At 45.2% G+C, this 17,585-nt stretch overlaps 1 protein-coding gene across 1 annotated transcript in view; it reads right to left on the reverse strand.

The window, feature by feature from the left end:
• LOC103768607 (desumoylating isopeptidase 2-like) overlaps positions 1 to 17,364 on the reverse strand; it is a 51,085-nt gene extending 33,721 nt beyond the window's left edge. The window contains exon 1 of the mRNA XM_008935758.1: positions 17,326 to 17,364. Within this exon, the coding sequence (XP_008934006.1) occupies positions 17,326 to 17,364 (39 nt within the window). The remainder of the gene's footprint in view (positions 1 to 17,325) is intronic.
• Between the last annotated feature and the right edge of the window lie 221 nt (positions 17,365 to 17,585).

The following is a 17,585-nucleotide window of genomic DNA, read 5'->3' on the forward strand; positions in this document are numbered from 1 at the left end:
GATGGAGAGTAACACTTCATGTCACCAGGGAGCCTTTGGAAGATACCTGAGGTGAAGCAGAATCAGTCTTGAGTTTCAGGACCTGAATACTAAAGCTTTTGGAAGATGCAGATGCTCTGTTCCTTTGGAGTGTGGACTGCTTGGCATTGTAACCCCCAAAACCTAGCTCAAGCGCAGTCACAAAAGATTTGGACAACAGGAACCCACAAATTAGAGCTGGAAAACCCCCAAGGCTAAATGCATAGAGCTGCAGACAGAGAGCTCTCTTATTTATCAGTCCTCATCCTATGCTTTCAAAAGCAGATGAAAATTTTGTCACTTTTAGTTTCTAGACAGACCTAACAACAATTAGAATAGACTCTCCAGTAATATTTAGTTATTTCTTCAATCCTTCTTCCACGTCAGAAAAGTCTGTATGGTCAAGTGACAGCAAAGCTGCAAAAGGAAAACTCAGACCTGACACAGCTATTGCAGAGAAAAACAACCCAAACTTTGCATCAGAGCTTTCTTGTTTCCACCTAAAGAAAACTGGTGAGATTCCCATGCCTGAACCTCCCACTTTTATTTTTGTAGGAGGAGTAAAGAAGAGTGAGGAAATCAGAAGAGACTCTGTTTAAGTTGACATGGACAAGTGTAGGATACAGACAGACAGGTTTGGCCCTGGAGGATCCCAGGGCAGAACAACACTTACCCAAGAGCAGCAGAGGAACCACAGGGACAGAATAGCTGAGTTACTGATGAACGTGGGCAGCCTCTCCTGTGAAATGTCTCTGCAACCTGAACACCAGAAGGCAGCAACTATAATGCTCATCTTCAGAGGTTCACATGAGAGACATGGAATTAAAAGTCTGCAAGCCTGGCATGTACACTGGATTAAATAATAGAAATTATAACCAAAAATAGCATTAATGGACAGTAAATATGATCTTTTGGGTAAAGGTCAACATGACTTCTGCAAGGGGATGTCCTGTGACACCTGCCTCCTGGTATTCTTCACAGAAATCAGTGGTCTCATTAAAATAGTCAATTTATTTCAAAATTTTATTGCTTACATGCTTCAGAAAGCATCTTTAAGGATATAACTAGTCATGAGGCAAAGAGATGTGGTGGGGTTCTGCAGGTGGCTTGAAAAATATAGATGTGAGCCGACTATTCTGCCAGATATGAAACTTATCAAAAGGAAGCCATTAAAAAAGAAGAACGAACTTGGTTTTTCACCACTAGATAGACCTGCAAACTCCCTGAAAAGGGATGTTGATATAAAAGGTTACATTGGTTCAGTAGTACTGAATGAAAGAAAGAGCCATTGAGGATTAGTAAAGAGACAGAGGTCAGGCTCAGAGAAACCCCAGAGTGGAAAACGTTTGGAAGCTGTGGAAGTGTTAGAAGGAAACATCATATAGGCTTGTGCTGCTCCACCTCCCAGAGTGGCCACAAGCAGGCAAGGAGGGAAGAATAAAAATGTTGGGACTAGAGGGACCCTTGGTTTGAGCCAGTCTGGCCATTATGTTCATATGTTCTTCTGTGTGAGGAAGAAGAATGAAAACATTGAAAGGAAGCCTTGGAAATGAGTTCTCCTCCCATCACAGCATTTACAACAAAATTAACAGAGGTTTTATTTCCCAGAGCAGGGGGAAAGAAAGAGGGGAGCTATTTCACACACCCATCTGACAGACCCTCAGCAAACCTTATGCACCACTGGAAGAGAATCTGCCTCTCACCTTGCTAGTCAGGATACAGTTTAAGCAAAGGTTTGGAGATTACACTGTAATTGCCCAATTAGCTCTTGCATGCAAAAGGGATTCTCTTGCATTTATCCATATCTAGCAGGGCAGAAATCCAAAACTTTCTGCTCACTGTGGATTTGCTCTTCCAATTCATTAGGATTAATTTTTTCACTACCCACACAATTCTCTGAATCTCTTCCTCCCCTCATGCCCCACTGCCACCTGTCAAAGTTATAAAGATGATTGGTGCTTCTTAAAAGCATCACAGAGCATCTTTATCCATCTATTTACTGACAGATGCTTTTCTCCCCCCTCCTTTCCTACACTAGCTCTCTCCAAAAGCCTGCAGACTGTCAAGCTGTCCCCAGAGCACATATGTGCATGCAGTGTTTAACCACATCACCTCCTGCAACACTAACTGTAATGGAACTGTGTTCCTACCCCCCCCCAAAAAAAAAATCCTATGGAGCAATTTATTTTGGCAAGTCCCAAGCTAAACACAAGATTTTCAAATCTATTTGCCATCAAATTAAATCACAAATTATGTAAAGTGGCAAGCATGAAGACTCCAGGCTGGCCCAGAGCAATGTTTTTTATTTCTAAAGCAGAGGATAAATTCTGGTAGATTAACACACAGGCAATGCTGATACTGAGTTGCTGGGCAGAATTAGGCCTGACTTTCCCCTTACCTCTTCCTATCATAGGCCAAGGCTTGTACAGAGTCATGGGAAACAGGGAGGGCATTAATCTTTCATGCTCTAGCTCATCTACCCCTGTTCACTAAGTGACATCTTTTCACGAAACCTCTTGAATTCTACTACCAGAGCTGCTCCATAAATTAATTGGTTTGGGAAGAACCACCTCTGATCCTGTTAGCATTGCAGTACGACAAGAAATCCTAGGAGTTTTCTTTCAAATTGGAAATTATGACAGCAACAGAAAGCCTGCATTTTCATTTTAAAAAGACTGAGCACTGGAAGAGTGCTTCTGACCCACAGTTCCCTCCAGTGCTGGAAGCTACCTGAACTCCATCAAAGGGGAGCACAGGCAAAGCAGGAAGTCTCAATAAAACACTTTGCTTTGATAAATCTACCACAGTCCTTAAAAAGAAATCAGAGCGTTTTCAGCAGCCACAGCTGGAGAAGAGAAAGAGCAGACTCACAAACATAACTCTACCTCAAAACCCAAGAGACAGCACAGCAACAGGACACCCAATCACAGAGTATCACAAAATGGAAGGGGCCCATAAGGATAGTTGAGTCCAACTCCCTGCTCCTCACAGGACTACACAACCTGGAGATGCTCGCCTTGGCTTTAAACTGGCAAGGACCATCAGCAGGCTCCAGAGCACAGAAGTGCTCAGTGGGAGCTCATGTGTCCTGGGAGGAATTATGGCACACAGCCCCCCGTGCTGAGCTGTTTTCTTACCCTCAGTTCCTTACCAGCAGCTGTTCCTGCCCCCTCAGTCCCTGGAACAACATCCACCAGGCTGCAACACGGACGTCTGCCATGGGCACCCCATTGTCTCCACTGGCCTGGGCCTTCCCAGCAGAATTAAATGAATTGCAAATTCAGTGCTGCCTTTCCCTCCCCAGCTTGCTTTTGTACCTGCTGAAGTAAAAACCTTCCTCTGAATCAGATTTCAGCTGTCACCAAGCCAGCAGTTTTATCCTAGGAAGTCTGGGTGCTAATGACAGAAATAGCAGCTGCCTTTAAATACTTCATTTGCTGTCAAAGGGCAGTAAAAGCCAAGGTCACAGGTCAGGCAGGTGCTGCCCCTCAGCCCACTGCCCAGAAACCCTGCTGCTGCCTCCCATTCCTACAGGAGTCACACCAACCCGGGTGGTCACAGCTCAGATGCCATAAAGCAGTCAGGGCTTCAGCCTCCCAAGCATTCCACAAGCATCTCCTCCCACCCAAACAAGAGCAGCCTTCCCTTCTAACAGGTGAGACACCCCAAGACAAAAAGAGGTTGAAGTAACTTGCTGGAAATGTGACTGAGGTGGGAAGTAGGACCAAAGCTCTGTTTTTTTCCCTTTCTCAACATCCAGTGCTTTACTAAACTGAAGGTTTGGTTGTTCTCGGCTAGGGTCCAAGGACATGCTTTGTTGGCAGCATTACACAGTCTGTTTAGAGCTTTTTGATTCCCACACGTTCAAAGCACTTGTACTTTTCACAAAACATTGTGGTGTTATTGAACACCATGTTACGTTTGAACTGAAAGGAGGAAAAAAAAAATCTCCATCTATTATTGCATTTAAATGAGTTGTTCTCCTACAATCACGCTGTCCTAGCAGAAAATGAAAGAAGAGTGAGCTTGACCCTAGCTGTGCTAATTAGCAATGATCTGTCATCAGTTTGCTGAGACAAAAAAGCATCCTGTCAGAGCCACCATCATTTCTTCCACACTGTATGAGGGCATCCTGGGATAGAAGGAAGGGTTGAGGAGAACTCAGAAGTCCCCGAGGACCTAATCATGCCATAGGGACCCTAAGGAGCACAGTTTAAGTCACGTCTGTGGACCTGTTGTAACAGGTTCACTTACCTGCCTCACCCAAGACTTCTCACAGGAGGATTTTAAGTGGTGGCAGGGAAGTGCAATACTGTTTCCAGTTGTCAGCTTCAGCAGCTTAGTGGAAACATGCTGTTACTGGAGAGAGCCTCTGGAGTATGCCAGAAAACTTCTGCAAAGGGCACAGAGGCTGGCAGCATTTAGTGAGAGCTACCACTGTGACAAGTGCCAGCTGCAGGCTTCATGAGGGAGTTTAGTGAAGGCACCTTGTGTCACGTTGCCCAGAGAAACTTCAGGACCTATCCTTTTATTTGGGTGATCCTGAGAGTAGGACATGATTTAAGATTTCTGCAGATAGGCAGAAGGAGCTAAATTTATTCCTTGTAAGAACTGCCCTAGAGATGAGTGGAAAGCAGACAGGATTTTGGCTTGGTTTCAGATCTGCTTCAATGTTATGGTATCAAAACTAAGTCAGAAACAAAGTGCCAGTGCCATTCCATTTCTACTAGAGTAGTCCCAGCTAGAAGGAGCCAAGGGTCAGATTCTCACTCTGAATACACCCAGTAGTAAAAAGTGCCTTGATACAAGCTGAGTGGTTTCTTCTTTCATACCTACTCCCTGGCCTGTCTCTTCTCAGTCTCTTTTAGACTAGCATGCAAGCTGAATAAGGAGGGCAGGCAAGTCCTAGGGCCCCACACAAGCTCGGGTCTCTCAGTGTCTAAAGCAATGGTAAGCAGCAGTGTCTCTTCTGGTGTCCCAGTTTGCACATTTACTGCCCCTGCTAGCACCAGGACATCTGGTGTGGGGCTCAGGTCAGGTAATTATCCCTTCTGGGTCCTCAAGTTCCTTGATGGAACAGCAACTTCACAAACACCAAGTGGCAGGGCACTAAAACATCTCTGACTCGACTGACAGAACACTTCACCATGCTTCCTGGGCAGTTAGGATGCTTGACATCAGGGATGTTGTGATGATTAATAATTAACTGGCTGGAGACACCGAGAGCCCAAGGACAGACGCCTCCTATCTGCAAGCTCAGGGAGCTGAGGCTGCACTTTGCAGAAGGGAGGGAGGGGAGCTGGTAGGGCGAGAAGGTGACAGGGTTGGCATGCCCCTGGAAGTCAGCAGCCTCTTCAGGACACTTGGCCTTTGGTCTCCCAACACAGAAGGTACTATCCTGCACTTCTCCAGGTAGCTTTCCTCGCTACAAGGGGGACTAGAGTAGCAGTGATCTCTGCCAGTTCCTGGTGACAGTTCACCTAAATGAGATGTGTCATTAGAAGCTACATTCATGCATTTAATAAGCTTTAACATCAGCTTTAATGAGACACCTCTGAGATCTCGGGAGAGGTAACAGACAGCTGGAAACATGCTTCAAAGTCCTGTGGGTATGAGATGTAGAATTGAAGTTCAGAGGTACCAAGTACAGGATTTTTAAGCACCTGATGTGTTAGAGGCTATTAAATTGTTCTTTCAGCCAACTTAAAAAATCTCCATCTGCATAAATTTGTTTGATCCAGCAACAGCGTTAACTGTATCAAGATTAGATCCAAAACAGCAGCTGCAGCAGGCGCTGAACTGCCTAGCTCAGAGTAATTACACATTACAAAGGGAATCCTTGAAGCATTTCAATAACATGCCAGATTACAAAAAGAACTTCAAAAGCCAGAGGTGGATGTGCAAGCTTCCTAACAACTTCACTGCAGAGATGGATTTGGAAGATAGGAGGCCATTTTTACTCCAGCTTGCTTCCTGCTGCCTTACCTTTCTCTCAGAAGTAGAGGGTGTTTTAAAGTGTGGAAAAAGTTCAAGATCTGGTTGATCCTGTGGGATTGAAGGCTGAAAGAGAGCATGCAGATGAAGTGTTCCTTCCCATTAGCTGTCCCTGAACACAGGGGACAGAAATATAGGCTCAGCAGTCAGGGGGATGTCTGACCAATGCACTTAACAGTGCTGGGGTGAATGCCTTTCTGTCCTGCTTTGCTCCCCAAGGGGTGTCCTGTCTGCTTGCCTGGCTTTGCCAAGGCCTCTGGCTACCATAGAATCATTAAGGTTGGAAAAGACCTGTAAGATCATCAAGTCCAACCTCCAGGGATTGTGACTCCACCATGATGCAGAGCATCTCCCGCCAGCAGCACTCCACCCAAGGGAGGTGACAGAATTTGACCCAGAAAACTGAAATTTTCATGGATCCATGTGTTTTGCATTTGTTAATCCTTCCAGAGGCTTTTGCTCAGCAGAAGGCACAGCTCTTTTGCTTATGAGACCCACAAGGGAAAGAACATTTGTAGTCTGTCCTTCCCTCAGGTCCCAAGAACACCTGAGCTTGAAATGGACCCACTTAGTTTGCCCTTGTTTTTTGCTGGCTTACGCTGGAATTAATCTGTTCTGCTTCAGTTCAACACAACCCATTCCTCAGTTCTTTGGCCCCCAATATTCTCACAGTAGCAAGCACACCAAGCACAGTGCTCCAGCAGCAGCAAAGAGAAGATGTGTATTTTCCACCCCCCAAAGAACTGCCAAAGAGGAGATAGCCAGCTGTCTTGGATAACAAGCAACCGTAAAAATTAGAGTGAAGAAGGGCACAGCAAATGGCACTGCAATCAGGAACAATGAACGTTACAAACCGAGACAGATGGTGGGTGGATTTCAGCCCTGGACGTGCATTTTTAGCTCTGGCCTCTGCAGATCTAGAAACCTCTGGCACTGCCTTCCCACCTTCCCACAATGCCTCCACCACAGGGCATCTTTAGTACTCCAGAGGTGCAGTAGCTTGTGTATTCTTAGTGCTGGGACAGACTCTGAACAAAAGCTGCACAAATAGTTGCCAGTTAAGAAGGAAAGTGCAGAGGAGATCCTCTCAGGGCAGCCAAGCCTGACATTTTCCTAAAAATGACCTCAGTGGAAACAAAGCAACAGGAGGAGGACAGAGCAAGGTTGGCCTACACTTACCAGGAGGAGCAAGTGCCTTCTGCTTGTCCCTGATAACCAGCAGTCCAGACACTTGTCCAGGAGGGTACAGACCAACTTTCTAATCACTTCAGCCAGAGGAGATTTGGCTCTGCACCTGCCCCAGAGGAAAGCTGTCTGGTCATCCTCTTAGTGTATCTGGAGTCAGGCCTTCTCAGTCCTCCATGGTGAAGCAGCTTTCATTCCTATGAAGATTCCTTTCACATGAAACATGCTCAGCAGGCCAGAGAATGAGTGTGAGTAACACTACAGCCTGGCTCCAGCCTGGGCACCTCCTGGGACAGCCAGGATCCCCTGGAAGCATCCACCCTTCAGCTGAGTATTTCAAACAAAACCTAAGTGTTTTGACAGAAGAGACCCAGAACAAGCAGATCCTGAGTTTCCTGCTGTCTGCTTCTCTGGCAGACCTGTGTGAAGGGGCAGCTGTGTTGGAGCCCCTCGAGGATTTTAACCAGGTCTCTGTCGCTCCATACGCATCAGCACAATAGATGGTAGAAGTCAAATGCAGAGCTACTACTGATGCTCCTCCAGCACATGAGCAGTGCTCGTGTCAGAACCTCTGGGCATGTCATGCCATCTCAAATACCCTAAAATATTCAGGACAGCTCTACAAAGTTGATAGCTATGGAACAGGATCTATGAGGGAAGAGACTTGAGCCTTTCCCGAGAGGAAGCCAGAGGTCAGATGGATATATCCTAAAATGGCCTTTGATGTCTGTACTTCAGGAGCTGAATGGAGTCTTTCATCTTCTAGGGCAGTGATTTGCTAAGAAAGCACCTCAGCCCTGCCTGGAAATACCTACAACCTAGGCCTCCTCTTATGCAGCTAGAAGGCTGCTGAGGCTCTTACCCCAAGTACTGCCCAAGAGTGCAGGTTAATGGCAGAGGTAATGACAGAAAGAAAAGACCACGAGGTTAAGCATGGGACTCATCTGATAAGTCATTTCTCACATTCACCAGGCTAATCCAGAACAGAGGGAAATGACAAATACAGGGCAATTACAAAATCCTTTGTTCCAAGTAGTCCCAAACAGAGCAAGACACAGAGATGAGCCAAGAGCAGAATATTGTGTACCTACAGAAAGCTAACCTATGGCAAAGCCTGTCCTTCACTGCAGAAGGCAACAGTGGGCTCCTCATGCACTCTAAACCCTGAGGCAGCAACCAGCTCCCACAAAGTTTTTTTTTTCCTTGCATCAGTGGCCAATATAAATCAATCACCAGCAGAAGATGATGGAGAGACCAGCAAAGGGTTTGATAGTTCCTTAAGCATTTAAGTAAAGCTGCATGGAAAGCACAGCAACAGATCAATGGTTGAAGATTCAGCAAACATTATCGACAGAGCTTATGCTGTACGTGGTCCCCCATCTCCCAGAGATGTGGCTCTATCAGCAGTCACATGGCACTCGACCCACGTGATGAAGGCACCTATTAAACAGCATTTCTAGCACCAGACACTTGCTTCTGTAGACAAACATTCCTACCTACCAGAGATCATTTGTAACCCACAGCATTTCTTCTTCCCTTACCGTTGCTTTTCCAGGCACCTTAAGATTCATTGCTGAAAAACTAAGTTACCAATTAAAACTACTTTCCACTCTTAGGATATAGCCTCATATTTTGCTCTGAGATAAGAAGTCTCACAGATTCACGTGCTGATTAGACAAAACTCTGAAGTAAGGAGACACCTACCTTCATCCCTCTAGAGCAAAACATCCTGTGTTTAACTAGAATGGTATCAAACATTTTTTCTATCCTAACAGTTTGAGTTCATTCACTACAGAATCACCAGACTTGTGAATTTTGCTTCCCTTCTTCCCCAGCAGAAATATAGATTTTTATGTATTGATTGATCTCTGCCTTCCTCCCCAGCTTCAGCTACGTCACCTTGGCACAATGACAGGAACAAGAGAGACTGAAACAAACAGAGAATTAGAATAAGGGCAACTCAGGTCACTGACAAAGCTTTCAGCCCTGGGATACCCATTTAAATTCAGCCCATTGCACTAAGGCACAACTCTGTACCTGCCCATCACCACACTTGGGAACGGATCTGACAGCTGTTACAAGTCAGTAGCTCTGTTCCTGTCACTAATGGCCAGCTCTCCCAGCAGCTCCCACTACATGCACAACTGGCCCCCGTGGGCTGTTTCAGTAGGAAGCCGAGTGACCAGCTGAGCCACGACACCAGAGCAGCTCAGCCTGCAAACCAGGGATGAGGTACAAAGGCAGAAGGGTCTGCTTTGCCACCACCAGCATAAATTTATTTCGTGGGAGAGCAACAGTCTCCAGTACTGTCAACACATCAGCTTTCATCAATACTAAGAGGGTTCTGTTTGTTTGTTTTAATGAATTGCCAAGTGACATTAGGAACCCTGACAGCCTAATGAGCCAGAGGCTAAATCTTGCTGACAGAAGTGTCATGCTCTAAACAGAGTCTGCCTTGCTGTTTGGGAAAACCCCAAAAAGTACCAGAAAAAAAATAAATCACTGGAAACCAGCTTCCATCTGGTTTCCAGAGGAAAGAATCATTTCTATCTGCGTTGCTCAGAGAACAGATGGGGGATTGTGACTCTGCTTGTAGATGAGGTTAAAGGACAACTTCCAGTGGCTGCAACTGTTCTGCATCTCTAGGTTAGAGCTGACCATGCCTTGAGACCCTGGGCTTACACCTGAAATCCTGCCCATAATACTGCTGACTCTGCAGGAGCTCAGGCTACCTTGAAACGAGTGCTTTCCAGACACCAAGTTCCTCAGCCACAGGAACAGACGCAGGAGCACTGATGTGGGAACTGAGCTAATGACAGGACCTGTGAAGCTTTGCTCCAGAAGCAGAGTTCACACATTGGTTTTTTTTAATGCTGTGTGAGCTTTCCTAGATTATCCTCACTCCTAAGGGTTTCTGCTGTAAGGGAGAGGATGCTGTGGAGCAGTTTTCCCAGCACATGATGGACTAGCAGAAGCAACAAATCCCACGTTGCACTGGATGAGTCAGTTCAAGTCACTCCACTGGGCAACGGAGCACTGGTTCAAGGAGCTTGCTGAGGGGATGAATGCTGTAAGCTGGAGATAGCAAAGCTCTGTGTACAGTCAAGAGACAGCTCTAAAAACATCTCAAGCATCAGCACAGAGTAGTCAGTTCAAAGAACCGCAGCACTGGAGAAAGATCAGCACTAACAGGGACAGGTAGCCAGCTTGTCACCCTGACAACGTCAAACCAGACTGTTCCCCTGATGGATAACACATCTCCAGGCTGTTGCTAAGACAACTAAAAACCCATTTATTATGAATAAATGGGCACACTTCATTGCTGCACTTATTAACCCAGGCCACACCACTTACTCTTTAGTTTCTCAGTTGGTTTAGATCATGTTTGGGTTCCTTCTTCCTGAAGGAATGGACTCAGCTGCACCTCAGTATATTGGTTTTTTTTATCTCTTCTTCCTCCAATTACTCTCCAAAGATACAAGAAAGAAGTGATGCCTAGTTGCATTTAATCATTTTCTCACAGGCTTGAGCCAAGCACTGACTACAACACAGTGCTCTGCACCACCAAACTGCTTTCCTTTTCCTTCTGCTCCTGAGCTCAAGCAGGGCAAGGCAGCAGTCCCACTCTGTGACTGGCCTGCCTGAGGCCAGCCTGGTGCCACTCAAATTAAATCGATGCAGTCTAGGAGGAAAAGAGCAGCAGAAACAAAGCCTAGCTCTCCCCACCTGCACACACTGCCAGGCTGCTCAGCCCAATTTATTTGGCAACTCCAATGGACTGCCATCAGATTGGCCATAATTATAATTAAAAAGAAAAAAAATGGTTATTTTTTTTTCAAAGTCAAGAGCATTTACACTGGGAAATGCTGCAGCCCAGAAAAGTGAAGCAGCCTGAATAGTCCTCTCACATCTTGGGCCCAGGCCTTTGCTGATGTCCAGTGAGAGCAGCTTTCTCTGTCTCATTTGCAGCAGTGGTCTATCTGGCCTCTAACCAAGAGGAGTTTTTCTCAAGGAGTTCTTCTCAGGGAGTTTTTGGGTCCATAACCCAAACAACAAGTATCATAGGATGGCACCACTGCTACAGATTTCACAGTGGGTCCCTTACCATGCCTGTGATTGTGGACCCTGCACCTCTTATGCAGCATAAGCGTAGTTTGACAGTTTAAACTCAGTCGTACAAATAAACCAAACCAAAACACCCAAACAAACCAGCTCAGAAGGCCAATTAAAAGCTCTGGAAGGCACAGAAGACAAGCATCTGAGATCTTGATCCTCACACTACCTCCCATGACTAGCACTATGTTCTGCTACTCTTAGAAGCAGAGACAGTTTAGCACTCCTGTAGGACATGTTACAGCACTGTGGGGAACCCATTACTCAACACCAGGCACCTGCTGTCTCACCAGTCTGTTTTCTTACCCAGTATGCTCTACTTGATATGGTTTGAAGACAGCAGAATGAATAAGACTCTGACTAAATGAAGAGTCAGTAAGAAAGTAAAATTCCAAAGCCAAGGTTTTCCCCTTTTCCTTCAGGGACTGAATGGTTTACCTTAGACTTTACCCCCACAACAGCTTGTGAAGAAGATAAAACACCTCAGATCTTATTTAGTCAGGGTTTATTCATGGAAGAGGGAATTCTTATGAGCTTTGAGAATGGACACAAAATAAGTAAGAATATGATATACCTACCAAGCCCTTCCAAGAACATGACAAACTTTTAAGTGAACAGTGTATTTCAGAGAACTAAAACAACTCAGATTTGGCAAATAATTTTGACTGGAGATGATTGGCAAATATTTTAAGGAAGAGTCAAAACATTTAATGTGTTTTTAGAAGCGGTGATTTTGTTTCAGAACAACCTTTTTTTTTTTAAAATACATATTTGAGTTGCCAGAATTTAATTAATATCTCCCAAAGGCGTTATTCACATTTTGCTTTCCATTTGCTAAATACATTCAGTTTGGCCAAAACATGAAGGAACAAAAAGGAAAGAAAAAAAAAAAAAAAAAGAGAGAGAGAGCTCCTAGTGACTCTATCACTTAATCTTTCAAGACCACAAGTTGCTCTATTGACTCAGAGCATCTCTTCAGCTCACCACAACAAGAAACTCCACAGCTATCAACCTACATGATGAAAAAGTTCCCTTGCTTTCCATGTGGCTGCCTGGAATCTCAAACAGAGAGAGGTGATGCTGTGCTTCACCAAACACAGCAGCTCACAAACAGCTAATGAGCAGTGCAGAGGTGGGACCACTATCTGCAGTTGGATTTCTCACTCTTCTGACTAAACGAGCTGAGAGCACCCGAGACCTCTACTATCAACAATCACAAACCTGCTGACATTTTTCTGAGTAACTAGACTTATTCTTTCCTCCAGAGAGATAATAAAACGTTCCATGATCTAGTCAGTGCTTAAAACAATCACTTCACAGAATCAAGTGCTCTGCTTGCAACCCTGTTGCTGCTTCTAAAATTGACTCAAAGGTTCCTTATGTAGTGAAACTACTTTCACCCTATCCCGGGATCTGCTGCAAATTACTTGTCCAAAACTCCTACCTACCTCTTTCCCAGGATTGACAGGAAAGCCAGACTGCTTCTTGTAACTCCTCTCTCTTGATCCAGCACCCTCTTGCTAGCCCTCAGCCCCCAGGCTTTCTGTAGAAGCAACTGTAAGATGACATACATTTGTAGAGCCAGATGGAGACAATCTCATCAGAGCTCTTCTCCCCACCTAAACCACTCACAGGCTGTGATTATCCTCTGTCTCTGCTGGGAGACCACAAGTTGGTTGACTATCCAGAGCATGGTCAGTGTTTCCTGGTGGCACAGCTGAAGCCAATTCTCTCCCAGGCAGCAAGATAAACTCATTACAGCCTTACAGTTTGTTACACCACCTTCCTCCTTCTCTCCCTCCCCAGAAATGCTGTCCTCTGTGCAGATGCAGCCTCCCAGGATGCTCTGTTCCATTGCACTGGTAACAATCAGGAGTCAGATTCATATTCCTGGAACTCTTATAAGCTACATGCGTGACCATAAGCTTGTACATCCTCAGCCACAGATGTCACACCTACTTCAACACAAGCTGCTTGCCCCAATACCACAAACACCAAATGGGGGCCTTTATCACTGCTGTGGAGAAAATTGTTGTGTTTCTTCTTCTGTCAGGGCCACTTGAATGATCCACTCCAAGTGATGTGATGGAGAAAGAAAAATCAATGACATTATCACACACTGATCAGTGAAGCAAGAGAGACCTCAGTCAGTCACCTGCAGGGCCAGCCTTTGCCATCAGCCATTGGCCTTCAGCTACTGAGCTGGAAAGTTACACTAATTATATGAAGAACTGGAAGAATATGGGAGACTCATTATAAATAATTACATTTTGGCTACCTCCCTGAAGTTGGAAGTCAGAGGGAAAAATCTCAGAGCTATTGCGTCTACAGTGACTTCTCATTCACTCCAGAGAGGCTGACAAGTAATGCCAGTGGAATCTATGGAATAACAGTGGGACAAAGCTGAGAAAGAGACTCACCCCTCTCATCCAAACAGACCCTACATCACTGCTCCCTGCTGACCAGAGATCTCATTCTCCTCTGCAGCACATCTCAGGGGCTTGTTTTCCCCAGCATAAAGAGTTAGCAAAACCACCAATAGCTCAAAAATGACAGTTTTGAATGCTATAAGCTGCACAGACAGTGGAAATTCAGGACAGCCGTATCTGCAATAAAAGAGGGCCACGAGTGATATGAATATCTTTGCTTTTAATTTGATGGCATGAATGTGCTGTGCAATAGGCTGAAAATATTATGAGAGCCCCCAACTTGAATCTCCGCCAAGCAAACTATTTTTAGTGGAATGTGTTTAGCTTGCTTGTTAAAGATTTAAATCGAGGCAATAACTGCAGTTACTCTTCTGTCTGATTTAAGTAGGCAACATTTATTAATGTGCAGTGATCAAGTCAACTATTCCACAGTAAGCCACAGAGACTTCAAGCAATGAGGAAACAGGATGATGTCCTGGCCAAAGTCAACCCTGTGATCTAACTAAGATCTGATCCACCATAAAGAGCTGATTAAGGCAGCATGGAGGGAAGAGACCTGCAACTTATGAAGAGGAATTTGATATATCCTTCCGAAGGCAAAGTGATAACTGGCTGATCTGAGCAAACTCTGTCATAGATTTTATAGACTCAGTAATTTCATGCAGGTCTAAGTTGTTGACTTAGAATAAACTCATGCAAGAGCTGAATTCAGATTAGGAAAGAGATTCATCCATGATCAAGCCCCTGATCCATGTTGTTATCCTGTGTTCACACTTACACCTTAAATCGGGAGGTCAGTATCCTGCATATTCCCTCTTTAAAATGTCCTCGTTGAGCAGCAAAGTTCTCCTGCCCTGTCTGTTTTGCAAGTGTACAGGTGTGTAGAAGCTCTTTAGCAACAGATAAAACAGGATAGAATTGCCCTCTGTGCTGGCAGTGAGGAAATTCGCTTTTGGTGACAATATTCTGAGCACTTGGAAAAGCCAGTGATCTTTTCTCATTTCTTTTATGCTGAAAAAAAAATAAGTCTACAAGTAGATCCACCTGCTTCAGGTCTTTGTGCAAAACACCTCATTAAATAGAAGCACTTTTTTCCCTAAAGAAGCCTGGTACTTATCTGGTGGGTAAAGGATAAATGACTGTAAGCTTTGAATACACAAGGCTACACGGAGGCGTGGGCATTTTCTAGCTGCACAAAGCCCATAATTGAACTTCTGTCCTAAGGGTAAGTTTTCCTGCAGCATAAGTGCTTCCAGATGCCATAGAGGGGTCGTGTTCCTTGTCAAGGAAGCAGAGCTTTACATCCAGTTAATTGTTATTCCCAGCTGTCTTTTTTTTGTTGCTCATTGAGGCTAGTTTTCCAACAGTCACTCAAGCAAATGTGCTCACTTCCCAGTTCCCCCGCGATTCCCCACCACAGTGTAGCAAAGTGCAGATTTTGCATGGCTACATTCCAAACTCGGTGGTGTTAAAACGATAGCAACAATGGAAAAGCATGTAGCCTCCATAATCCTAACGTAGGACTTGAACTGGAGGTGACTCAGTGGTAGTCAAACAAATGCTATGTGAAAATAGAAAGGTTTCCAGGCACAGAGTGCTCAACCCAAGGAGCTGGGACTTACACATGAAGGTTTTCATGGCTCGCTAAGCAGCAAAAATTACTCAGTCTGAATTAAGCTGATGACCTCAATTCAGTTGACCACGCCTGGGTGTCCATCTCAGACCACAGTAACCATAAACTGCAAGTCCCTTCTCCTATAACTCTTTTGGGCTTCATCTTTGGTATCAATCACTCAAAAAAAAAGGCAAAGACCATGTCCACTCAGTATTCAGATCTCTTCAGCTCAGCAGCAAAACATTCACTGATTTGGGACAGCTCAACAGTGACTGGGAAAGGAAAGTTCAGACCACAGCCTGATGCAGAACAAACTAAAAAAAACTGCAAGGAAGACAGTAATAAAAGGGCAACACAACCCCTTTAGCTTCCTCAAAGTATTAATGGGAAGGTCCTGCATGTGCATTTGCAATGCCAGTCCCTTGCTACCAAGCACTAGCTACCACCTACTTGGGTTGCCAGACCTGTTGGTTGAAGAACAGCTTGGGGGAGTTCACAGTCCAGGCTGCCAAGCAACTGACCACTAACCACTCACGCCCAAAGTCTAGAGAAGGACTTTACACCAACTTGCTCAATTTTATCGGTAACAGCTCTGGAAGAGGCATCTTCAAGCCACTGTAGTCGTGCTTTTCAGCCCTTACCTCTCCTTCTTGCCCAAAGTATAGAGAAGGACTTCACACCAACTTGCTCAATTTTATCAGTAACAGCTCTGGAAGAGGCATGTTCAAGCCACTGTATTTGTGCTTTTCAGCCCTTACCTCTCCTTCTCCCTTCAGAAAATAACCCAGCTGCTTTTACAGCCAACAAAAGATCACTTAATCTTTGTAATAAGAAGATGTCTGACATTTACAGCGACCTACTCCTAATCTCTTTGGTGCCTGTTCTCTGGATTCCCCCAACAGGCAAACCCACACTCTTCTGTGGGCCTCCTGCTATATCACTGCCTGGTTACAAAAACTAAGTGTATGCTGTAATCTTAAAGGTCTGGAGCTCGATACTTAGAGCTCAGTCAGCCCCTGGGCCCCATAAGGTTCTACTTTCCCCAGCAAAGTTCACTGAATTTTTGGAAGATCTGAAAAGTACCTTTTTTTTTTTTTTTTTTTAATATCATCAGTTCATAAACAAAAAACAAAGAGGAAGTACATCACCGTCACCAAAATGTTTCTCATCTGAACACACCTCTCCTAAGCTCCTGTCGGACCAGAAAGCAAACAGGTTGTGCCAAGCCTTCTCCTCTGTGGAGGCTTGTGCCAAGGCTGGGATCTGGATCTTCTGATTTGTTAGCACAGAGAATTCCCACTCACGTTCCCTCTTTCAAGAGGAGGGGCAAGGAAAGCCACTTGGTACACTGTGAGCTTCCAGGAAACATTGATGAGCAGCATGTCCCTGTGCTCCTGCCTGTGCTGAAACTTCATCAGATCCAACAATTTCTTACTCCTGTGGTTGCAATTAACCTTCAGAGAAAATTATTAATTACTATCTTATGTATATGAGGGACTGATCCAGATTATTAGCCTAGAAACTATGTCCTTACTGCAATTTTACAGCTGTTTCTCCTCCCTGGATGAAATCCTGACCCCCTCCCACAGCCTGGCAGTGCTTACTCACTCAAAATTAAAGGACAATTATCTGAAACAAAGAGAGAGCTGATCACACCTCCTTCCTTAACTAGGACAGTGGAAATTAAAAAGTCCTCCCCTCACCCAGTGCTGCTCCTGAGAGGTCCTGCAGAAATCCTGCACGGTTTTTACGTGTAGTCTGGCTCGATATGCTAAACATTTCAAAGGAAAAAGCCGGGGTCAGCATCATCTCTGGCAGCCAGAACACGATGTGCTGGGATGAGGAGTTTTGGGGGGGTGGGGATCAGCCTCTCTGGGGATCTGTGCTTGGCTTCCCTCCAGACGTTGCCTGCCGCCCAGCACAAATTCCCACTCCGTCCGTCCCCCCCAGATCAGCCTGTTCCATACTCACCATATCATAAACGTTCAGAATCACCGGTTCATTTGCCATTGTTGATTGCAGCAGAGGCTGGATTAAAACCTTTCAGTCCCTGCCAGATGTGTGCTGCTGCTGCTGCCCTCGGGGTACGCTCTTACCCGGAGCCAGACAGAAGGAAATGCCTCATCCTACGGCCTCCGAAGGAAGGAGCGCAGAGGGAGGAGGAAAAGAGGGAATTCTCGCGGTTCGAGGGGGTAAAGTTGGTCGCAGGGACGCAGGAAGGCTTGGGTGGC

This window comes from Merops nubicus, unplaced genomic scaffold (assembly GCF_000691845.1).
Source record: "Merops nubicus isolate BGI_N331 unplaced genomic scaffold, ASM69184v1 scaffold14522, whole genome shotgun sequence".
Taxonomy (NCBI): domain Eukaryota; kingdom Metazoa; phylum Chordata; class Aves; order Coraciiformes; family Meropidae; genus Merops; species Merops nubicus.